Genomic DNA, 23131 nt, shown 5'->3' with positions numbered 1-23131 from the left:
TGAAGCACTGTTGGATGCCTGAATTCCTCTCTCTGTGCCCTGAAAAATATTTCCCCAAGCTTATCTCTTTAAACAAGAGTGACAAGCAAGTTCTTGTTGCTGATTATATGTTTTACATTCATTTATCTATTCTCAACTTGAAACACCAGGCCAGTGGGTCTTTTTCAGTTGGTAAAAAAGACTGCAAATACTAATTCACTCTCCTAGCAGGAAGCAGCTTTTTTTTTTTTTTTTTTTTTTTTTTTTTTTTTTGCTTAGTACAACAGAAAATAGAGGATTTGCAAAGCTACAGGTAGTTAATTTCAATTAACTCGACCATTTACTAAACTCTTATTTTTCACTTCCTTCCAAATCTCGTGTTGTATAACTCACAGGTAATATTAGCATCTAGTTCAGCCTCCTGCAGACCACAGTCACTGCTAAAAGGCTACTTTTTAACCTACTACGCTTAAAGGAAATATCTGCTTTTGCATATTTAAATTAATTGCTGTGCAAAGGAACTGAAACCCAATTGCACCACCTCACAAGGCCAAGACTTTCAAGGCTTTATTCTTTGCATAAGGAAGAAAAAATATATATGTAAAAATATATATCTACATGTTTTGCATGCCTTCTTTTTTAGCAGTTAACTGGCAAACTCTTCAAGGAAGGGCTGTTTCAAGGAAACAAGTCACATAAGGTGAACAAACTGTGAGCTCTGCTTTATTGAACAGCCATTAGCTCTACAAGAAACCACCCCATAATGTTAATTTTGGAGCTCCAAGACGCTGGCCCTAATAGAATTAATGCATGTGCACACATTTGCTGCACAGTCATAAATTTCAGTAATGCAATTTTATGAGCCTCTTCAAAGGTAACCATCACCAAAAGGAAAAAAAAAATAGCAATGGGAAAGGCAGGTAAAGTTCAGCAGCAATATTTCATTACCAGGACGAGGGAAGACAACGGACGGCTCGGCCTCTTCGGCCCTCCCCTCTCCTCCCGCACCGCTACTTGGGGAAAAACACTCAGCACAACACAGGTTTGTTTTATTGCAGCACGCGTGTCCGCGCGGCAGGACGGCAGATAAGAAGGTTTTCGACGCAAGCGGAGATTTGCCCGTCGCTAAAGCGGAGCCTGCAGCAAAGCTTTTCAACAGCGACCCGCTCCCCCGCTGCTTCCAGCGCCAGGCAGAATAAATCGGTGCTTCTCTCGCCCTCTCCCAGCTGGGGCTGGTGCACCACAGGGAATTCCCTTCTTTTTGCCCCCGGTCCCGCTCGCATGAAGCCGGGGGGCTGGCTGCGAGCGGGGGCCGCGGAGGTGGGACGGGGCCCACCTGGAGCAGCGGGATTTGGCATTTTCCTCAAAACAACAGCAATCGGCGTCGCGCGCTCTTCCCTGAAGATTTCATCCGTTTATTCCTATCTTTCATAATCTAAGGCAGTTTTCAACCCTCTGATTGCGGAGACCGGCCTGGAAACACGGCTTTCACGGTCCAACGTGTGTATGCCAGCAGACAGGAATCATCTTTGCAATCCTGTGATTTCCACGGCAGTCTCTTGATGGTTGGGTTAGGGGCGGAAAGATAGGCCGGATGATGATTCCTTTACTGCTTCGGGCTGACAACCCCATCACCGGGACAAGGAAGTCTCAGCCCTGGAGTGATCTTTTAGCAGAGACCAAAGTAGCAGCATCCAGCAGAAAATTCCCCCTTCCATATATACACTGAGGAAATCTGGATTAATTTTGTGGAAAAGTAGGATCTGAGCCTGCCTCGTACGTCCAGAGCTCAGTGCCTTGGAGGAAACTTCAAAATCCACTGACCCTGGGTGCAGAGGGCAGCAAGGAAGAGGACGGAGGACAGGCTAAGCTGGGGGAAGCTGGTGCAGAGCTCTTAGTTTCCGAAAGACCTCCCGGTGCCTCCTCAGCATCAAACATGTCTCCAGAGACCCTTTTCTCACCATTTCCCCAACCCAACACTGCAGTAAGTATCCTGGACAACTTCCCTGGTCCATTGGGGAACCACGCACGTCTCTTAACCCAGCCACCACTTTTCTTTTCCCGCACACCAGGACCTACGACAGCTCACCACGTAAAACCACGTACAGGCCAGGCAGACTTGCTCTCTTGTGCTGAGCTCATCCAGAACCGTTAATTAGGCTGCCTTAAAATCCCAATATAATGGTCTCAGAAGGACAGGACCTTCAGTTCCTTCTGGAAGAGCCTTACAGCTCTCGAGCATGTGGTTCGTGCTGCATTGCAGGAAATAAATACAACCAAATGGGACTTACCTATGGGAGAATCTGGGATGCTGACTGCTCATTTCTTCCTTTCTTGGAGGTTTTTTGCTCGTTTCTATGTGGACTGTGGAGGTTTACGCAGCGGCCCATGAGAGACCGCATGGTCTGCTGTTCTCAGAAGTCACTCGAAGTGACCAAGCTTGCTGGAGTTATTAACAGCAGAGTAGGACTTCACGAGGTTTAGCGCTCTTTCCTGAAGAGATAGCAAAGAAAAAAAATCAGATGAAAGCAAACATCCCCTCTTTATAAATACTCCCGCAGGCCCGCGCCTCTTCCTGAGGCGCGCACCGATCAAACCGACCTTGCCTTTCAACAGGACCGTGCCACGGCAAGCGGGCGGGCTGCGGGCTGCGTCCGCGTCCCCGGCGCGCGGGTTCAGTGGGACGGAGGCGCGGGAGCCCCTCTGAGGGCAGAACACGGCCCCGAGATCCCCCGCTCTGCGCGCGACTCTGGGGCACGTCGGGCAGGGACGTCCAGCGAAGCCGTATCTGAAATAAAGAGTTTTGTTCAAGCCGCACAATCGATTGCTGGGAGCAACGCCTTCAAAGACGCACGGAGAGCACGGGGCTGCGCGCCGGTCCTGGGCACGTCGCTGCCACCGGCACCCGGCCGCCCCGGCCGGCAGCGGCCCCGTCTCCCGTGCAGCAGCGGCGCGAGCGAGGGCCGCGCGTCTCGTGCATCCAGCGCGCGGCGGAGCAACGCGGTGCCGGAGCCCTTCGGGTGCTTTCGCATGAATCCGGTCTTGGCGTCTCGGTGGGATTTACCTTTACCCACGCGAGGTACTTTGCCTCAGCGGTAAACCAGGTGTCTAGCTTGCAGCAGCCCCCATCCTCCTTAGGGTCATCAAAGCAATGCTTTTAGCCCTTTAATTTCAAGTGTTTTTCTGGCAATGCTGCTGTTACCAAGCTCTCATTTAACAGTAAGACTTCAAAAGGTGCTTACGCAGTAGAGATAAGTAGATCAAGACCCTATGTTACTACATTTTAATTTCATTGCTCGTTATCTGTTGTCTTCCCTGCAGCTCCTCTTTGCCGCCTCGGATGCTCGGTATTTTCGTTGGTTGGCTCAGCTCTGCCTCGGTCTCAACACCTGGAAATAGCAGATGACCTGGTTTCGTAATTAACAACTCAGAAGCAGTGAATTAAACCTGTACAGAGATCCTAAGCAAATTGATTGCCTGCTGACAGGTAAGTGGCTATTAATAGTCATCTCCAGGACTGACTTAAAAGGGAAAATGGTTGCATAAACACATAAGGGAAACAGATACCAAATTATTAATCATGACCCTGTTAAAACAGTTGATATGGCATTACTCAGTCATGAAATAACCTGTAAGATGAAATATTGCAATTAGTGTCAAGAGCTAATCTCCCAGAAGCCCAGGCAATACAATGCAAAGGAGCTTTAATAAAAGAATAATAAAGAAAAACACACTCATTTTTCATTATCTTCTGCTATCTTATCATTTCACAAGTGAGAAATCCATTAGCAATCCTGCCAAGAGTTAGATAGGATGCTTAGATATCTAACACTGAGACACTTGCATGCTCTGACTATGTTGATGTCCCTGGAAAAAAGAGGAAAAGCAGTAGAGTAATAAATTACTATAACTGTTTCATTAAAACTTAGGACGCTGTAATTTTTAAGTTTATTTGGTATTATATTTAAATCAACCAAAAGGCAACATTGTACAGTAACTTTATAAAATAAAATTATTACATAGTACATTAACCAAAGCCCCATTAAAAAAAAATCCTAAAAAGTCATTTAGGGACAGATCCTGCTCTTTTATGCACATGATTTATTGTGCTGATTTTAGCAGCACTCTTTTGTTTTAGGAAGAGCAAATGGGATTTGCCCCAAAACGTAGGTTTTTTTTATATATATTATTCTTACAGTTTCATTTTATCATGTAATATATCAAGTTTATAAGGCATAAATATGAAAAACTGTTCCATATGCTCAGCATTATTTTAATTAAGTAATACAGTCTAGGACACTTTTTCAATCACACCAAGGATTACAATGTACCTATAGCTTTACTTTGCTTATTTTTTTATACAAAAGTCTATCGTATAGTATACAGTATATGCTAGTTGATAACCAGTTCACAAGGTTGAGCAGATATTCTTGCAGCTTAATAGTGCCAGGATTTCACCTAGCGCCTCTACTCCGCGTAGAGCCCCTGCCGGGAGCTATTGCTGCCGCCACGCTGCCCGCGAGTGCGGGCTGCGACCCGGCCCGCCGAGCGTGGGAACCGGGCGCTGCCTTTTCCCACGACCCCCGTGACCCCCCGAGCGGGGCTCCCCAAGCCGGACGGCGCAGGAGACCCACGGCCCCGAGGGTGGCCAGCGTCGCTGGCCGCGTGCGCGTGGCGAGGATGGGCGTAAGCACCCCGTCGAAGCGGGGATGGCGCGGACGCTCGGGGATGCCGAGTGCTTGCGCTGGGCCAGCCCGTCACCTGCGACTCCAGAGCCTCCCAAACCGCTCCCAGGACTACAGGCGTCTCTAAGGCAGAGATTCCCCCGGTGCCGGCACTAAGCACGTTGCAGAGCTCCTGGCAATCCCTGCGTAGATGGAAAAAGGGGGTCCTGAAACCTCCTTGAGCGTATCAGTGCAAGAACAGCCTCAGTGTGCCCCTGCAGTCAGTAACATGTCTGCATCTCCTCTTCTATCCAACTAGATACTCAGATACGTTCCAGAAGCAAATGACTAAGCTGGAACGGGAGAGGCACTGCCGATTTCAGCAGGCGCGTTTGGGGAGTCTCTTGCTGGCCAAGGCGGGTCCAGGGTGCCCACGCAGCACCCTATCCCAACCCACGATGGACGCGCCACCATGGTGCAAGGAGGATGGGTATGGTGCAGTCCTCAACACTGCTCTTTCTGACGGCATCTAGGGCTTGGGGAGACAAGAAAGGGCTTTCTGACACTACCTGGAACCAGGAAGAGGCTTTTGGGGGATTTTTTTTGCCTGTTTTTATTTTTTTAATATCTATAGCGTCAACCTAAATTGCCCGTAAGGTAAACTGCAGAGCAATACCTCTGGAGCGTGTTCACATGTCTAATATTAGACACCTTACAAGTTGCTCTGAAACGTCTCCAGAGCTCTCTCTACCTGTCTATATTTACTCCATACAGAACCTGAGCTTCTAAACTCAGGTGCTGTGAATCATTCTATAATTGAGGGCTTAAAGGCAGCCTAAAATAGACAATGTGAATGACTCCCCCCGCTGTGACTCCATCCTGCAGCATCTGGAAGGAAAGAGAAATCATGGTGCTAGGAAGGGGCCCAAGCCGCAGAATTTGGGTCAGCATTCAGGCCAGGCTAGCGCAGGCTTGGGCCTCGGGGCTTATCCCTGTCCTGTATTTGCTAACGCGACACCCAGCCCTGCACTTACAGCTGTTTTCCTGGTAGACCAATGGGGTCAGGGATCACCCACTCCTAAATAAAACAGGAGCTGTGCATAAACCATGCTCCAGCTGCAAGAAAGAGCTGACACAAATCTAAAGTCACAACAAAGCCTTCGCCTCCCACACAACCTTTTTCACTTCTGAAAAAAAAAAAAAAAGAAGAAGAAGAAGAAAAGAAAGGAAAAGAAAAGCAGCCAGAAACAAACAGCGAGTGTGGCACATCCCAGAAAGCCCCAGCAGCTGGAGAGCCAGAGAGTGGGAATAAGAGGCTTTCATAGCTGCTGTGTGATCACACAGGGGGGCTGTTTCCAAAGAAATCAAATTATCCTACGTAAAGAGCATTCACTAAAAGAGTCTCCTTCTCCTTAGAGGACCAGCAAGATCACATTATTTCCTGAAAAGATGGTTTTTTTAACACCCCCCCTCTTTTTTTTTTTTTTTTTAGATCTCTGATTTGCATAAAAGAAATACTGTCTGGGTATTTGCTTTTAGCAAGCATGGGAGGCAATTTCTGTCATTAACTTGAGAATTCCTTTCAACCTGCTATTTGCATTTGGGATAAAGCACTAAGTGGATGTTTCTCAGGGAATACAGACTGCTTGCTGTCCAGAAGAGGCAACCGTCATTCTTCAGTACACTAACAATAGGGAAGCAAAAGGACTCCTCTGCAGAACGCATTGCATTAATAGCAAGCTTCCCCTAGAGCCGAAAAACTGTGCCCTTAATATAAGTGCCCGGTAACCACCAGTCCCCGCTATTTGAGCGGCACTCTGAGCTGGACAGGAGGCTTGCAGGGAAAGAACCTCCATTAGTACCCATTATGCTGTGATTTACGTTCGGGGTTTAAAATAGCAAAATTAAACAGTTCTATTTAATCGACAGTCTAAAAAAAGGCACAAAGACTTTGTGACAAAATTATAACTGCTCAGATTACATTTGCAAGAACTATAACAGAGCGTTGCTTGGGTTTGCCAGCTCTGCTTGCTGACAGGAGCGAAACCGAGATAATTTCGCTGTCTGCGGAGGTAAAGAATACCCTTTTGGCAAGGCATATTTGCCAGCTCTATGCAAATGTTATTCAACAGAAGCAACTGAAACCTCTTTTGATTGCTTTAAAACATAATCTTTTTGGTCTGCAGCACATTGCACTCATCTAAGTACTCAGTGATGATAAAGCGGGTCTTAGGGCAAGACCAAATATAAAGAGCCCTTTTTAATCTGAACATAGGAACGAACTCTGTTCGTGGCTACACAGTCTGCTTTCAGGCAAATGATAACGAAATACATAAATACTGTAAAACAAAGACAATACATTCAGAGTTTCCTAAATCGTAGAGAGTTTTCAGACTTTCTTAGCTCCCTGATGTAACGCGTATAGAGCATTCCCTTCCATACAGTGCTACCTCCATGTACTCGCACCTCCGTTAAACGCAACCTAGCTCAGACAACCTTCCTCTTGTGCCTGGATTCCCATCAGTTTCAGATTCTGTAAAACGTTAGATAGTTTCTTTAGGAGAAAAAAATATTGCACTTTTAAAAATGCATAAAAATTGAACCACGTTCCCATAACTCTGCCACATGGTTTGTTATTTAAAATAATACTTTTCGAAAAGCGTTTTTCGTGTTGTTTTTTTTTCCTACGATTACGATATTCTCCATCAGGACATCCTCAGGACATTCTTCCATAGCAAATCCATCACGATTTTGCCGTCAGATGTTTGAAACACAGCATGAGCTATCTGAAATACACACAGGTAGGAGTCACAGCTCTGTCCGCGGAGTCAGGATTTCATAGTACAAATGGGAACTACAATGACCAGAATAACCGTACAAGCTGCCGCTGCTATCAGGGCAGCTATCTTGCAGACCTTTGCTCTTCTGAACTCGGCTTCTTTCCGTTTTAACAAGGAATCATAGCCAGGAGTATAAATATCTTCCATCCAGTATTCTAAGTTGTTTGGGTTTAAAGATTCTTGAGTCTAAAAATTAAAAGGAAACAGTTGTTAATTGTCTGGGATCTGTCATTAATCAAATAAATAAATAAAGCAGATGTGCCTGACGGTCTCCCAACTGCATTTGGGGCTGCTGTTAGAATCAAGTAGGTTATTGCTGCTTCTCGCATTCCTTCAACTCAATTTCTCCTCATCCAATTCCATAAGGCTGCTGAAAGCGGCAACAGAATACTGCAAAAAAATAAACTCCTGCAACAGTATAATTCTGCTGCAAAATCCCTCATGTCGTTCTGGTCTCCTGGAAACTTTTGTCATCTTGGGTGGCCTTCAAATGAAATCTCTTTAACCTGCAAGACAGCAGGGATGTCAGCAACTACTGGTCTGTTACCGCTTTTTAAATTGGTAAAGCCCAACTGATGGGAATGGTTCTTAACATACACTCCGCAGGAATTCTGTTTTACAAAGATAACCCTAATTTTGCGCCCATAGCTTGCTTGCAAAGGCAGGGCACATTTTTCCTGCCTTTCCTGCAATTTTTTACTCTTACTTTCGCCACACCTTCCCTCCTGTCGACGGCTGAGCTCCCTGTATAAACTGTTGGGGTGCCCCCCCCCCCGCCCCGGCAGCACCACCCGGGGCTTCGCCCGCTGCCTCCCCGCACAGCGCCGGGCTGGGGGGCAGGAGGCAGCACGAAGGGGGCGCGCGGCGTCGAGCGGCTTCCGCACCCGGCACCCTGGGGCCGTCCCCGCGGACGGGACCCTCTAACGCCGGGCGCGGTCCGGGCTCCCGCGGGCGGCAGCGCCCTGCGCGCTGGGTCCCTCTGCGGCTCTCTTAGAGTAAGTTTGAGAAACGAGAGACTTTGCCCTCTCGTTTCACAAGCTACCAAAAAAACGTGAAGGAAATTTGAGCTGCTCATAAAATGAAAGGCAGTGTGGGGAGCTCCATCAGCACATCAGCATCTCTATCTGAACATTTTGCTTCTATTTTTTTAAAAGTTTTTTTTTTTTTTTTGCTTCTTTAGAATTTTTGAACTTTCCAGGTTTTGCATTTCCTTGTTTGTTTTTTCCCTTCATCCTTTCTGCAAGCGAAAATGGAGGAAAAAATGTGGAAAAAACAAGCCCTAGACATTACATTGCACTTATCAGCAGAAAGAAAATAGAAATGTGAACAGGGGGGGAAAGAGAACATTTTGAAAAATGACAGCTTTTTCTTGAAGGTGTCTCCTGTGTCTGAGGCTCCAAAAGGCCATTTCTTTCAAAAATGAAAAAGATTCCACACAAAAATGCTCCAGTGAGAATTGTCTAACACACATCTTTCCTCATGGGCCCGATCCAAAGCTCCTTGGACTCCGCACAAAGAAACTCCCATGACTTAAGAGGGATTTGAGTAAGCCTTTAATTGGCTAATTCAGATTTTGTGGCTACAAGCTCCTGCCTGGGAACTTGCTTTGCCTGAAAGCAGCATTTGCTGTATGTATGGAACTACTACAAGAAGCGATTTTAGAGCTACCCCAAAAACAAACAATTAAAATTAAGCAACAGTTTTATGAGCGTTTAATGGAGATCTCTCCAACAGTGTCAGCATGTTAAAACACAGACCATCAGCTGAGCCCGAGACTGCACCATTCAGCCTGCGAACGACCTGCTCCAGCCTTCTGAATAGTAAACTGTGAAAAACATCCTCGCTCTTCTCTAAAGGCACCAGAAAACAGCCTGCTTGTACGTCTCGTCGTAGGGGCCCATCACCAAAGAGCAATGGGAAGAAATCTCATAGATAGATCTGGGACAAACTCTGGCCTCGCTGTAGCTTTGTAACCTTTTTTTTCAAAAGGAAGACGACCAACAAACTTGCCAGGCTCCAAGGGAAATTTTAAATAAACAGATAAAATAATAATCATAATACAAAGATAGCCATGCTGTACTTCAAGGAAATTATAATCTGGACTCGCTGGTTTGATATGGACCTTTTAACTACTTCAGAAGGAAGATGCATTATTAAAAAGGTCCATTACTGTTAATCAGCTTCCTCCTCATTTCATTGCCAGACATAGGAATGTTCATTAAAGCATGAGGCATTTACTTTCAGTTCTAACAAACTTAATCACTAGGAAAAAAACTCACACGTCAACCTGTGTCTATTTTTCAAGTTTGTCAGTAAGCTCTTTTATGAAGTCTAGACATGGGCTTTGCAGAAGAGATGCATTTCTGACAGTCCTTTTGGAGGGAGAGAATCAAATCGGTAAAGTTTTATCACCTTTATCCTAAAGATAAATGATAGCAATAAAGCCGATTTCTCTGGTTTGCTCACAGTCGCACAGAGCTGCTTACATGGAACAAAATGGCCCTATGAGGACCAGATGGAGCACACTTCTCCCAGGGGAATTTTGCTTCCAAATATCACTGCCCTTGTTGCCTCCGCACAGCAGGTAAGCAACGCTTTAGTGGCTGCCTGCTGCAGAGGAACCCCTTGCAGCCTATTCCTACTGTAGCCTACAGTCTGCCGTGCCAGGGAGAGGAATTTAGCCAGCTCTCTCATGCATTTATGTCCCAAGGAGTAGTCGGCTGCCAAAGCAAGATGCAGCCTGTTCTTTGCACTACTCCCCACCTTTTTTTTTTTTCCTGAGTGCACTTTAGCCACAGCAAGAAACAGGAGCTGGTCTGGTGAGAGAGACTAGCATGAGCTGAGCCATGAGGCAAATTTCCTGTGCCCAGATTCCTGCATGAACATGCATGAGAATTGCACTGTAGTACTGTGTGGGTCATCATTTTAATCCTAAAACAGCTAACATGGGTTCCTGAGGCGGCAGCACGGCATTTCTGCTTGGGCTGACTCTTTATATATAGTACCCTAATCCTACGCTATGGCTTAAGTTGATGGTTAGGCACCTCAACATGACACTATTGAGAGGGGAGGCCTGGCAGCGAATCTCTTACTCTCTTACTTGCCACCTGCCTTGGTGGACAAGCTTTGGCGATCTTTGCTTGCTGCACTACACTGTGTCTAACAGAGAAGTATGTCAGTGCTGTGCCAAAAAGCCCTCGAGCTGTAGGCCAGTGTGGCCCAGCTGCTGCAGGTCTATAGCTAGTTGACGCAGCTCTTGCTTCTGCTCTGCGGCATGCAGACACACTGAAGGTGCCCAAATGCCTGAGGGTGGCACCAGTCCCCTCCACCATTCCTATTTTTGTCTAAATAAATGCTGCTGTACGAATGCATATGTACGTAAGTGATGCACAATGCTCTTTGTATCAGCATGGACTTCATTATGTCATGCATTTTGTGTTTTGTGATCAAATACTGCAATAAGTGCTCAGCCTTCACACCTTTGAATGCATTCTTCATATTTCCTTTTTAAACTTGTGCTCAGATAATTTTCCTTCCTTCCTTGCCTTTATTGGGCCAGGCAGGTACTCTTTATTAGGGGATGCCAACACAGGTATCCCATTTCTGGGTCTGGGTGGCCCATTATAAATGAGGATCCTGCTTTCTAATGCACCATAGTTTCAGAAAATTTAAATCTAAAATTTGGGTTCATCTTTCAGTAAGTTTCTGCTCTGCTTGTTGCAGAAGAACATGCTTGTTTGCTTGTTTGTTTTTGAGGTTATGTGCACGTTACTGGGTTGCGTAACCTGATAGGAACAGATCTGTAGAAACAGTAGGGTCCCAGTATCTACCCATTTGCCTTCACAGGGAGGGAGGTACCCTGGACTAGCTCTAGTCTGGCCCATTAATTTTTGGAAGTGCATCATTTGCTCTGAGAACACAATGTGTGGTATAGTTTCATCAAAAAAAATGGTTTGCTCTCTTGGAGACCACTCTGCAATGTGAACCAAATCCAGACAAGTGGGGACCATCAAGAGATTCATTTCAAAGGCACGCTTCAAGCTGAATGGAAACACTAACTAACACACTAACTAACACTAACAAAACACACAACCAGTGGATCTACTGATCATCGTTTCCAACAGCTACTTTAAAGCTGCAACAGTGACGTATTTTAGTAAGAACAATGATCTTAGAAGTCTTCTACAGATATTTCATGATCACATTGCTAGTGACATGGAAAACCCCCCAAGACTTAAATTCTCATGAGTAGTTCAGAAAAACTGCACCACTTAGTACAGATTCTGCACCACTCACCCTTTCTGTGATCAGGGACTGATTCTTCTCTTCATCCCCAGTCTCCTCTTTTTAGCTACCAACACAGCAATGGCTTGGCAGACATCTCTGCTACAGAATGAACAGGGAGAACCAACTCTGTCAAGGATCACATTTCAGCAATCAAATATCCATGTTTTCTTTGTCTCTGGCTAGGATGGATGCGGATCAGCAAGATTAGAGGCTCAAAACTGCACAGCTCCTTCCTGAGCTATCAAAATCCTCTCCTAGATGCATATTCTGGCAACACCTACACGTGATCAAGCCATTCAAATGAAACAAACAGGACTCACTTGTAGATCCAATGCTGCAATTTTGCCTTTATCCCCCGAGTTCCTTGTGTATTCCTCTATGGTCCACGATGGCTGGGCGCGTTTCACTTCAGCCAGCTCTGTCAACCTCATGTCTGTGTAGAGCGGGTTGCTTTTCATGTGTGACTTGAGTGATGCAGGGTATGGATGAGGACTAAAGACTTGTTCAATCAAGAAAGCATCTTTTGGCTGTTTAGAGAGTCTATGTGGCTGTGGGATTTCATATTGCCTGTCTGCCTGCAACAAGGTTCAAAAGAATTTGAGAGAAGAAACAGCACTATGAGGGGGTTAAACACAAAGGACAGAGATATTCCTTTCAAACCCACTATACCGTAATGCTTAAGTTGTGGTAAGAAAAGTATCAGCTAGGACAAAGGTTTTGACGGCCCCAATCCATTTGTTCACCCACTTCTCACAACCGGATGAGGGAAGCATTTTACAAGCACAACCCCACATTCACCATTACATGAATGCAAAGCTGATGCAGCAGTAGAAATTTAGATTTTGTACTGTTTACAGGTTATTAAACTCTTCTGAAGATGGCTCTGACATTCAGAAAGGCCTAGCTGATCTGGAAAAGCTAAGAGCCCAATGCAGGCTTCCAGATTTCTGCTCCAAGAACAAATCTCAGCGTGAACAAATCTTGAGAGAAGCCACCAGGCAGCACCCCCTTGAGACCACACCATCCACAGTACTAATCCAGTGTCAGGCGTGGTCCACAACAGGAGTGAGGAAGGGACTTTCAAAGTCCGTATTTCATCCTGTATACATAGATCTGCAGAAGTGCCATGGTTTTGGAAAAAGGTAACCTTCTTGCCCCTTCTACAACCTGCTAATAACTCAAGATTTTTTGTTCCTCCAGTTGTACTTGTCTTCATCCAGCCTCCGCCTCTCCTTCCTCAGTTCTCTGCCCTTCTTCCCCCTCCTGACAAGGCATACCTTGTCACATGGTCCTGATTTACGAAGGACCTCCCCGGACCTCTCTACTGGGCTCCGTTGTCCACAAAATAGAAATGACCTCCTGCAACATCCACAGGTTAAGCTGAGCAGCAATCAGAGCACAGCACAAGGATGGCCATGAGGGCTATGCAATTTCCTAAGATAGCAGTGGTGGCATTTATGAGGAGGGACGGACAGAATTTTTCCAAATAACGGAAAGGAGACCACAACTGTGTTGCATTCCTACGATAGGAGATTTAAGACCCACGTAAATGACCATGACAATCAGATAAAGAAAACATAATTACAGTTTGTGTCTCACGCTGCACACACAAGATTTCTCTTCTTGAGAAATTCATATCTATTTATTTTGTTGCCTTTTAAATATGCATATACTTCTCTGATAAAAGCCATCACAATGGAATTTCAAAATAACCCTTCTAAAACAGCCACTAGAGAATTTCAGATTGTAACAATTTTCCTTGCATTCTTTTCACCAAGTTAATTACCTGGCCTCCTTTTATCGCCGCTGATGATTAACATTATCTTCTCCCAAAGATTTTACCCAAATTAATCCCCTTCCTTTGCAAAAGAGCAAAGTGCTTTTAGGAACAACTTGACCATATTGCAGCTGCCAAGCAAGAACATATAGGTACAAAATCACTCAATTAGGATAACGATAAAGACAGGCATAATACAGCAGGGCAAAGTATTGCCATACCCTGAGGCTTGTGACAAGTATGGAAGACATTCATAATAAACGCTTAAAAATAATCTAGTTACGTGAGTTAAGGTTGAAATTACCTCTTTAGATTTCCTGTGCCAGTCCTTATTTTCTCCTCCATCTCTTTCTTTCATCTCTTCTTCTGTAATGCCAACTTGGTTGGTATAAGTAATAGCTCTCCAGTCTCGGGGAGAATTTGAAATACTTGCTATTTTGGATTCTGTTGCGCTATTTTCTTCTGTTAATGATCTTGATGACCTCCTAGTAAATAAACTTTTTTTTAAGGCTTTTACTCGAAGACTCTCACTATTACTTCCACTGGCATCTGAACAGCACCATTCTGGGTTGTTCTCCAGTTTGCCTGCATGAGGAGTGTTGTGACACTGAAATATCTGTGGGGAGTTACTTTCGTCTGACGCAGCCTCACTTGTTAAAGAATTAAGATCTATTTGTACGCTGACCTTCTCTGGCTGCTGAATTTTTTGATCCAACTTGCTTAATTTTCCCAGGACTTGGGAGATTTCTTCTCGGACACCCGAGAGAGATTCCAGTTTCTTTTCTATTTCACCAATCCTCAAAACTAATTTGCAGACACTCGTTTTCAGTTCATCATCTGTATTACTGATATCTGCCCGGACCACTTTATCTAATTTGTTACTGACATTCCCGTTGGAGATTTTAGTCAAATTATGTTCAGGTGAGCTCTCACAGTCAGATTTATGTACCTGAGACAAGGAGCCAGTGCTGTTGTAGCATGAGGACTGCATCACTCCCGTGGATCCGCAGATACTCATGTCATCCAAAAACCGGAAAATGTCACTGATATCATCACTCACAATTTCAGAGTCATCATCCGACTGCTTTAGCGAGTGCCGCTCACCGTACTTGGCTTGGCTCGGTGCACACAAATCCTTGCATTTTTTGTGGTCCAGAACTTGCTGCTCCGTTTGTGTCCCAACACTAGTGGTTCTGTCAATGCTTAAGATCTGAACAGGAGTACAATTAATGCTTTTATCCTTAAACTTTTTGACTGGCTCGTGTTTCTCCACATCTAGGATGGAAGGAATCTCCTTGGGTTTATGCCCATTTTGTTTGACAGCGTAATTTGCCTGTATAATTGGTTGCTGGTCCTTGGCATTTAGATAGGACTGATGCCTGTCAGCTGGAGGAAAGTTTGGAGATGGGCTGTTTGAACTCTGATATCGCGGCTTCTCTTCGGACTGCTTCCTATTAAAAAATGATCGTTCAAAGTCTGGTACCTCCTCAGTATTTAAACTCCAGCTTTTAGCTGGCCAGGCAGTTTGTTTGCTTGGCTTTCCAGTCCACTTTTTGGTGTCCTGGGGCCCAAGAACAGTGGTTGGGCCAAAATAAGTTGAAGCTTGAAGATCATCTAAACTTTCGTGTTTTACTCGTCTTTTGTCCGGTATTGGAGAATAAACTGGATTCAAGTACTGGCTGCTATATGGCATTTCAAAGCTGTGGTTGAAGAAAGCCTGCTTAGAGCTTTCTTTCCTGTTCTGAGGCTCTCTGTGTCCATCTTCTGGCTTTTTATTGGATGGTATTAAGTTGGGAGATATGGTAATCAGATTATGAAAATCTTCTTTGAATATATTTCTTTTCTGGACACACGACTGCATCACAAATGGCTCATCATTTGAAATGAAGGTCTCTTTTATACCTGCATTTATAGGCAAGGAGTCCTGGTCCGAAATCGATTCGTTTTCAATGTTCATTGGGAAATACGTGCTCTGCATCTCGCATGGCGGAGACGTGGCAATGGAGTAGGACGCCAGAGCCTGCAGCCTGTCCAGGGAGGCAGCCCGGCCCTTCATCTCCTTATTAACGCCAAGTAAGAAGTTTGGTTCTGATGAGGGTACAAATTGTTGGCAGTCTTTGCAATCCATCTTTCTGCATTTTGAAGACCTTCTGGCTGAAAAGCCCCTGTTAAATTCCTGGTCGTTCAGCTCACAGTTCGGCACGCAGTCTGCCATATTGCAGATCTCCGTATCAGATCTGCAGGATTCAAACGATTCTTTCTTCTTTACTTTCTGCCTTGCAACTGGAAGTTTTTCCTTGGCCACTCCCCCATTCATTTGTATAAGGTTGAATATTGTTACTATATCTGCTGCAACCATGATTTTCTTTGATTGCTGATTGTTTACAGTGCATCTCATTTTGTCTTTGAACAAAGTCGCTGGGAAATTGGGATCCAGGCAAGCAGTGTAAAACAGCACGCTTCTGAGCTTGGCCAACTGGGACAGATCAAACCTCGCACACAGTGATTTGCAGAGATCCTGATAAGAAACAGTATTCTGCTTAGTATCCAGTTCTTCCAAAATCTTCACTAGGAAAAGCGAGGATTCCTGGTTGGTCTCCATGGCTTACGTGTATTTGGTTGTTTAGCCTGGAAACTGCGTTCCACTTCTGTGGTGATACACAACAGAAAATAAAAAAGATAGTAAATCACACATAGATAATATTCAGGACACTCTATTCAGCCATAGATCTAGCCTGACTACCTAGCTATGGGACTGAGGATTTGGTTGCATATCCCACCCTCACGTTTCCAAACTCCAGGGCTGAAATCCTAGCACCGAGAAAGCCAGTAATGCTTCAGCGGAATCAGGATCTCATCCAAGGAAGCTCATTTACGTCTGTGGGTCTGTCCGCTAACGCGAGCAAGTGGAAAAATAGCAGAAGCTTTGCAGCATCTGAACTAATGGCATATATACGGTCACAGCCCACTTGCTACTGGGTTTTCACAAAATATCTTATCAGTGTAGAGGAGGCTGAAAGTACAGATGTGTCAAATTGGCAACAATTGCAGGCCCTGCTCGGGAACCAGGAATGATCCACCACAGCGCGACAGCCCCAGCTGTTCTCATGTCTGACTGTAAAAGACTCTCATAAAGATTTTCTGCAATAAACTTTTGACATTTGAGGGGGGGGGAGAATCTGAGCAGATAATTACCATCTTGCATACTTGAAAATATTATCTTCTCCTCTATTTTCAATTAGCTTTTCTAGATACCATGATGCTTTTTTCAGAAATACATTTTCCTGAGTTTATGATTCAGGAATGGAAGATTAGTCCTGTTCTATCTGAAAATGTGAATGAGCCCCATTTCAGCAATAAATGCAAAATTTAGAAAAAAGCAGAAAATGTTAAAAAAAAAAAAAAAAGAAAAAAAGCTGAATCTTGAAACCAATCCAGCAGATGCTAGAGTGCTGACTGCAAATCAGGGTAAATTTGAAGACTGAGAAATATCAAGGACAGAAAATATTCTCTTCAATGATGCACTCCCAGAGAAACCGGGGGAATGTAATGCCATTCACCGTCCTTAAATGGTGGGGCAGAGGTGGAGAGCAAAGGCTGCGTGTGTTTACGGATAACAAGAAGAGCTCGAGCAAGCACAGCTAACACAAGCAAACATGTGAGGAAGGATACAAATCCCATGCTTTCTGGGTTGAAATCAATCTCTAGCTGTTACGAATTAGGAAAAGAAGCTGATGGGGGGCAGATTATTTTATACCTGCCTACTGCAAATATTCCTGTCTCTCTGCTGCTAACTACTAGGAGAGACAGCTTACAGGACTAGACAGAACACAGAATGATGCAGCCCAGCAATTCCTATGTTCAGACACCTTCTCTTTGTTATTCCTGCTGATAGGAATGACAAAACCATTCTCCCTTCGGCAAGAAGCTACGGCATCTCCCCTCCATTCACTTCCACCTTCCAATGCCCCTGGAAACTAGTGTCTCTACCTTCATCAAGGGCAGAATATCTATCCAAAAGGCAAAAGAACAGAAGTCAGCTTTACAAGATTTCTTATTTCATATTAGAATCATTTCCCCACCAGAAACATCAGGACTCCTGAGCACCAGGGACATGGGATTCCTGTTCCCTCCCTCACAGCCTTTCATCTTGGCTCCACTGTACACACGAGCCATCACTATCCATGTCAGAAGCCAAAGTACATCAACTTTGGTAGCTAATGCCACAGTACCATCTTCTAGAGAGGAAGGAAAGCAAGCTACCAGGTTGCCTGTAAGAACGCGAAGCAAATCTCCATGCAGACCTGGCTGTTTATTTAAGAAGTATTTTTCTGCTGTCTATGATCAGAAGCTGAGGAGCAACAGCATGAATGCACTTCTGTGAATGTAAACACCACTCTCAGAAACCAATGGCCATAGGGATTTTCCAATACCTCTGCTGCGTGCATGTTTGCTTTTAAAGCTCCTGTAATATGCAGAGGAGAACAGTTCTGCTAGCTGACAAGAGAGCAAAAATATTACATTCCTCAGTGCTCGGCTGTGGAGAGTAAAGCTAAAAGCTGGAGGATGGCTGTATCCCTTTTCTCTTTATCATCAGTGTGTGCTTGGAGGCACAACCTCTTCATCAGACGGACTTTGTATTTCTCCAACATGTCACCATTAGAAAATAAGGCTTCCAGGCTACGTCCAAACGGCTCTACCTACCCACTGCCAAAGCCACCAAGCACTCCCAGAACAAACTTCAAATGCAGGGCTTGCAGAAGCCAGGAAAGTTCTCCAGCTGTCAGGGGCCTGGGGGTGCAAGTCAACTTTTAACATGTTATAAATCTGTCAATTGTGACAAAAATGGAGATCTGTCTTTTTTTGTCACCTACATGCTGAGCACAAACAAAAGCAAATACCTGCCCTCTTTCACAGCTTCACAGCTTCTCACCCAACCCTCACACGGATATGCGTGTTCACAGACCAATACACCCTCTGCTCTCCGCACTGGCCTGCCAAAGTCCTGCTTTCTCCTCGTTCCCACTCTTGCTAAAATGCACAAGTAGCGAGTCTGAAGTATTGTAATTCTTAAAACACTCAACCCCTTTTCTCCCCAACTCCTTCCAAGCACACTGGCTGTACTCGCTCATCCCAATGAGGATATCCTAGGTAGAATTTGCTAGATATTTTCCACTTTGCACAAAGCAGTTCTTAGAGTACACTTCCCATCAAAGGTTTTAACTTCAGTTCTGGTTTCTGAAACCCACCCCTGTGAACCCAGTAAAACTTAGGTGCTGTCAGCTTTTCACAGGTGCTGTGGGTTGACAAGTTCAGTAAATTCAGCAAAAGCTGGAATGAATACCCTCATATCTTGTACTGCTTTTATTTCACTAGACAAGTACTGATAAGGAGTCTTGTTTTGGGGACTCCAGTTAGCACCCAAACAGTGAGGCAAGGGCACCCAAGTGCAGATCCCAAGCAGAGGTACTCTGCCAGGCCTGGTTTAGCTCGGGATGGGACCTCTGGATGTCTCTGCCCTATGGTTCCTACCCCCAAACTGTGAGAGGTGGTGGTCAGCTGTAAAGCAAAGAGGAGGCGAAGAGGTGACAGAGGCTCTGAGAGAAGGGTGAAGGGGAGAACTGAACCTGGAGAGGTGGCAATCCTACCAATTTGCTCGACAGAGGCTCAGGTATGGGAAGGTGGGAATTGAAAAGGCAGGTTGCAAATATCAGATATAGGCCTTCAGGAAAAGCAGGCAGTCTAGGAGTTGGAACAATTTCCTCTTCACCCTTCGGCTGTTAACAGCTTTCTGGTGTGAACGCACTGAGGTATGAACAGGTGCCTCTGGGCTTTACTTGGGCATAGAAATGTGTGCTCCCTCATACTACAGGTTCATGCTTGTGGTCCATGCGGCAGATTCAGGCTGTGAAAAAATACATAATGGGATGTAGTGCCCTTATAAAGGCCTTGAAACTTTGTTTCTGGAGTCAGGGATATAAATATCAGGCAAACCTAGTGCCCAGGGTTTTAGTGGCACATTAAGCTATCCTGTCTTTTGTCAAACCATGTAACAGCCTGTGACTGAGACAGGTGCCTCTTGGCAAGTCACCCAGGGAGCTGTCACATCTCAGGTGCCAAGCTTTTGGCCATGTAGCACTTGGCCACGTACTGTCTCAGCTGTTAGATCCAGGTTCATTCATTATCTCTCAAAATGGGACTGGAATAGACCTGGACATGGCACATAAATGCAAAGATCCAAAATAAGCACTCGATCCTTCAGAGAGAGTACAGGGTCATGAATGAGTCAGAAGTAGCAAAGCGAATGAAAGCACCCACAGCAAGGACAACAGCACGGGGCGTGCTCGGATGGCCTCAATTCCACCAAATTCCTCGTGCCTCACCTCTGCTACCCGCAGCAGCTGTGCACCTCTGTCCCCAACTCACGTTGGTCTCCAGAGGCATCAAGCTGATTGAACACAGACAGTATTTAGCTTAATTGTTTTCAGCAAGACAGTCTCTGACCAAATGAACCACTTAACGTTTTATTGTGAAAGATTTTGTTATAGTAACACTGAGAGGGTCGTTTTGACTTAGCTCTTCTAAGACTCGACATCTGCAGCTCTAATAGCACAATTATATCACTACACAGACTCCTACAGCATCATATTGCTCAGCTCATCGATGGGGTCTGACTCTCGCTGTACGCAGATGAGCTCCAGCTTACCACAAATCAATAACTTATTGCCCTACACCAAGAGCAATGAACTGAGCTCTCATCTTAACATTAACCTATTATTTCAGCTTCTAGAGGAGCAGACCAGAGGTATCAAGATTGCAATGTCCATCCCTAGCAATGCTTTCTGCTGCACAAGGGGATATATTATTCTGTTTTGTCGTTTCCTTAGTTCTCCGTAAGACCTCTCCCCCATGGTCCTCCAGACAAGGGAAACCTGTGCACTCTTCCACTCTGCTTTCTTCCCCTCAGAGTCAAGACAAGGAGTCTTTGTTTGGGCCAGAATGTGCTTCTGTTCCTCATCACCTTCCCAAATCAGCGCTGGGCAAGATTATACTGTAAATTTCCCATCCCCAATGATTTATGAAATTAAAACTTGTGTTCCCATGGTCACATTCCCAGGTAATGCCTTCAGCACAAACCCTGCACTGCTGCATCCACTAAGGAGAGCACATGTTAGGGTAGATAAATCCTGGCATGTGATTCAAGAGAAAGTCCACCACCAGACTTTCCTGAGCAACCACGGGATGGAAACATGCCTTGCATGAGCTTGAATCATGACCACCGGCAGAGAGTCTATGTTATCTTCCTCCGTTATTTCCTCCTTCATTTCCTTCCCCGTTCTTTGTGCTTCTGACATTTGCTCTCCCTGTTTCCCAATATCCACAGCAGGTTCAGCTAATGCACAAATGCAGTTGCTGGAGTCATCATTTCCCTCTCCCTTTGATTTGCCAAGAGGGAAACAGCATCCTTGTTTTGCATCTCCCCTCAACAGTGATGGGCCACCCTATAAAACCATTACAGTGGTGACAGATAGAGCAAGCGATCCTTGCATAAATTCACGTAGAAAGAGCCAGCTACTTCAGTGCAGGAGAACATTAATACAGAGCCTGTAATATGCTGTTTTACTATTAACTTGAGCTCATAAATCTTTCAGCCTGTCTCACCAGCGCCAGATACAATAAAACAAGGCAGGCAAACGCACGCCTTGTGTGAAACATGTAATGCATTGCGATGGAATTCGGTTTCTGGTTTTTTTCACATACTCAAATCCATTTCCCTGTCAAAACATTAAGGAATTTCTGACAAACGAGTACCTCGAGCCCTGCGTGGCTTCCACCGCGCACACACATGGGAGCTGATAGTCTCGGAAACAAAGCCAGTTTCCTCACACCTCTCATTTCTTCCCCTCCCCTGCCTCCTGCTGCTCATTAAGAAGAAAACTAAGAAGCACACTTTGGAGCCCCATCCGTGCAATGGCAATTGCTTCTCTGCTCCCTTCCCTAAGGAGAAGGGTCCTCTCGACCAGCAGATGCATGCTGTCTCATTGAGACCGCCACCTCGGGTGCTCGGGAGCTGCATGCACTCCTGCCCCCAGGGCAGCTATGAAATCTCTGCTGGCTCCCTGCCTCACCAGGGTGATTTTTATTCACTCAAAGGGGCAAACGCCTGCAGCCTGGGAGCTAATGCTCTGTGGAGCTTGGAGGAGCTTGTCCACTAGCTCTAGCAAATAGCTTGCTGCTATTTTGCACGAAAATAATGCATATTTCGCACCCTACACCCTTACCACTAATCTAATCTGCAGTTCACCTGGCTTTTTTGGTCTGAACTAGCATGGAAACAAGTTGCTATTTTCAGGTTCTCATCTTGTGTGAATGAGCCTTATAAAACTATGCTTTGCAAACCCAGCTTATTCACGGAGGCAGGTTACACTGTAAAAGGACTCTTGCAAGCACTTCAGCCCTCCCCCGCCCCCCCCCCCCCCAAAAAAAATCATCAGTTCTTAATGCCTCCTAGCACATAAATTCATTGGGAACTTATGGATAAAGCCAGCATATCCTTATGGCTTTATCAGAGCTCAAGTTGAACAAGGTTTGCCATATGATATTTTTTTTATTACACAATAATGTTAGTCTTAGCATTTGTATTGTTTAGTTATGTAACTCAGGCTGAGACTACTTCACGTGGTCTGGAAAAGTGCAAACAATCATTCTAAACGGTGTATTGAATTATTTGAATTATTACTGCATCATATGTTCGTGGATATTCTTTGCCAACTATTGGCCCATACAAACACACATGCACAGAGAATACTGTCCCATCAATACATTATTAAAACACATCCATGTTAATTTTTTCCTGGAAATCTTTGCATTATGAGGCATCACTGCAAACAGTATCAGATGCAGAAAGGTCTAATCGAGTTAAACGTGAACAACTCGTTCCATCCGTGGTCAGCCTGGTTTTTTTGCAGGGACTGCTTTGCAAGGCAAACCTCGGGCACCACCATCGCCACCCCGGAGCTGACTTTGCCCCCACTGGCTCTCTAGACCCGGCTATTGCAGCTCCCTCCCTTGCCGCGCTCCCATCCCCAGCGCTCCCCCTTCGTCCGGGTTCACCGACCCCCGGGGGAAAGGCAGGGTGTCCGTGCTCCCTCCTCTCCCAGCTGCCGGATCCAGCTGTGCCGGACTGGAGCGGAGGTGCCGGAGTCGCAGGAGGAGTTTCCAAGATTTTTTTGCGCCCCACTTTTCCCTGACAAAGAAATGCGACCCCGGGATGCCCGGCGGGGACCGCAGGGCCGGGGGGCTCCTCACCTGCACCCGGTGCCCGGCGGGGCACAGCGGCGCTGAGCACCCCCCTACCCCCCCGCCGCCCCGGCCCCAGCACCCCGCTCCCCGAGGGGGCTCTCAGGGCTGGAGGAGCCGCCCCCCGTGCTCCCCCCGGCGCCGGGGGCTCACCTGGGGGCTGCCCCCTGCCCGTGCTCCGCGAGGGGGGCGCCTGCCTTCACGGCCGGCTCTTCCACCGCAGCAGCGGCTTCGCGGCGAGGAGGAGGAGGAGGAGGAAGAGGAGGAGGAGGAGGAGGGAGAGC

General features: G+C 45.8%; 1 protein-coding gene across 1 annotated transcript; it reads right to left on the bottom strand.

Moving 5' to 3' along the window:
- Positions 1 to 7471: 7471 nt before the first annotated feature.
- Positions 7472 to 16149, bottom strand: MINAR1 (membrane integral NOTCH2 associated receptor 1). Its single transcript, XM_062584140.1, has 3 exons — positions 13852 to 16149; positions 12091 to 12345; positions 7472 to 7669 (listed from the first exon to the last, which is right to left on the bottom strand). The coding sequence occupies exons 1-3, from the start codon at positions 16147 to 16149 to the stop codon at positions 7472 to 7474; spliced, it is 2751 nt and encodes a 916-aa protein (XP_062440124.1).
- Positions 16150 to 23131: the final 6982 nt, after the last annotated feature.

This window comes from Rhea pennata, chromosome 10 (assembly GCF_028389875.1).
Source record: "Rhea pennata isolate bPtePen1 chromosome 10, bPtePen1.pri, whole genome shotgun sequence".
Taxonomy (NCBI): domain Eukaryota; kingdom Metazoa; phylum Chordata; class Aves; order Rheiformes; family Rheidae; genus Rhea; species Rhea pennata.
The sequence above is the reverse complement of the archived record's forward strand: the minus strand, read 5'-3'. Positions and strand labels throughout refer to the sequence as shown.

What these genes read in the sequence shown, in the direction of transcription:
- MINAR1 (XM_062584140.1), bottom strand. Translation starts at nt 16,149, where the DNA reads ATGGAGACCAACCAGGAATCCTCGCTTTTCCTAGTGAAGATTTTGGAA. An exon ending in GGCACAGGAAATCTAAAGAG is followed by an intron (nt 12,346 to 13,851) that starts GTAATTTCAACC and finishes ACCTTGTTGCAG; the next exon opens with GCAGACAGGCAATATGAAAT. An exon ending in TTGCAGCATTGGATCTACAA is followed by an intron (nt 7,670 to 12,090) that starts GTGAGTCCTGTT and finishes TTTAATTTTTAG; the next exon opens with ACTCAAGAATCTTTAAACCC.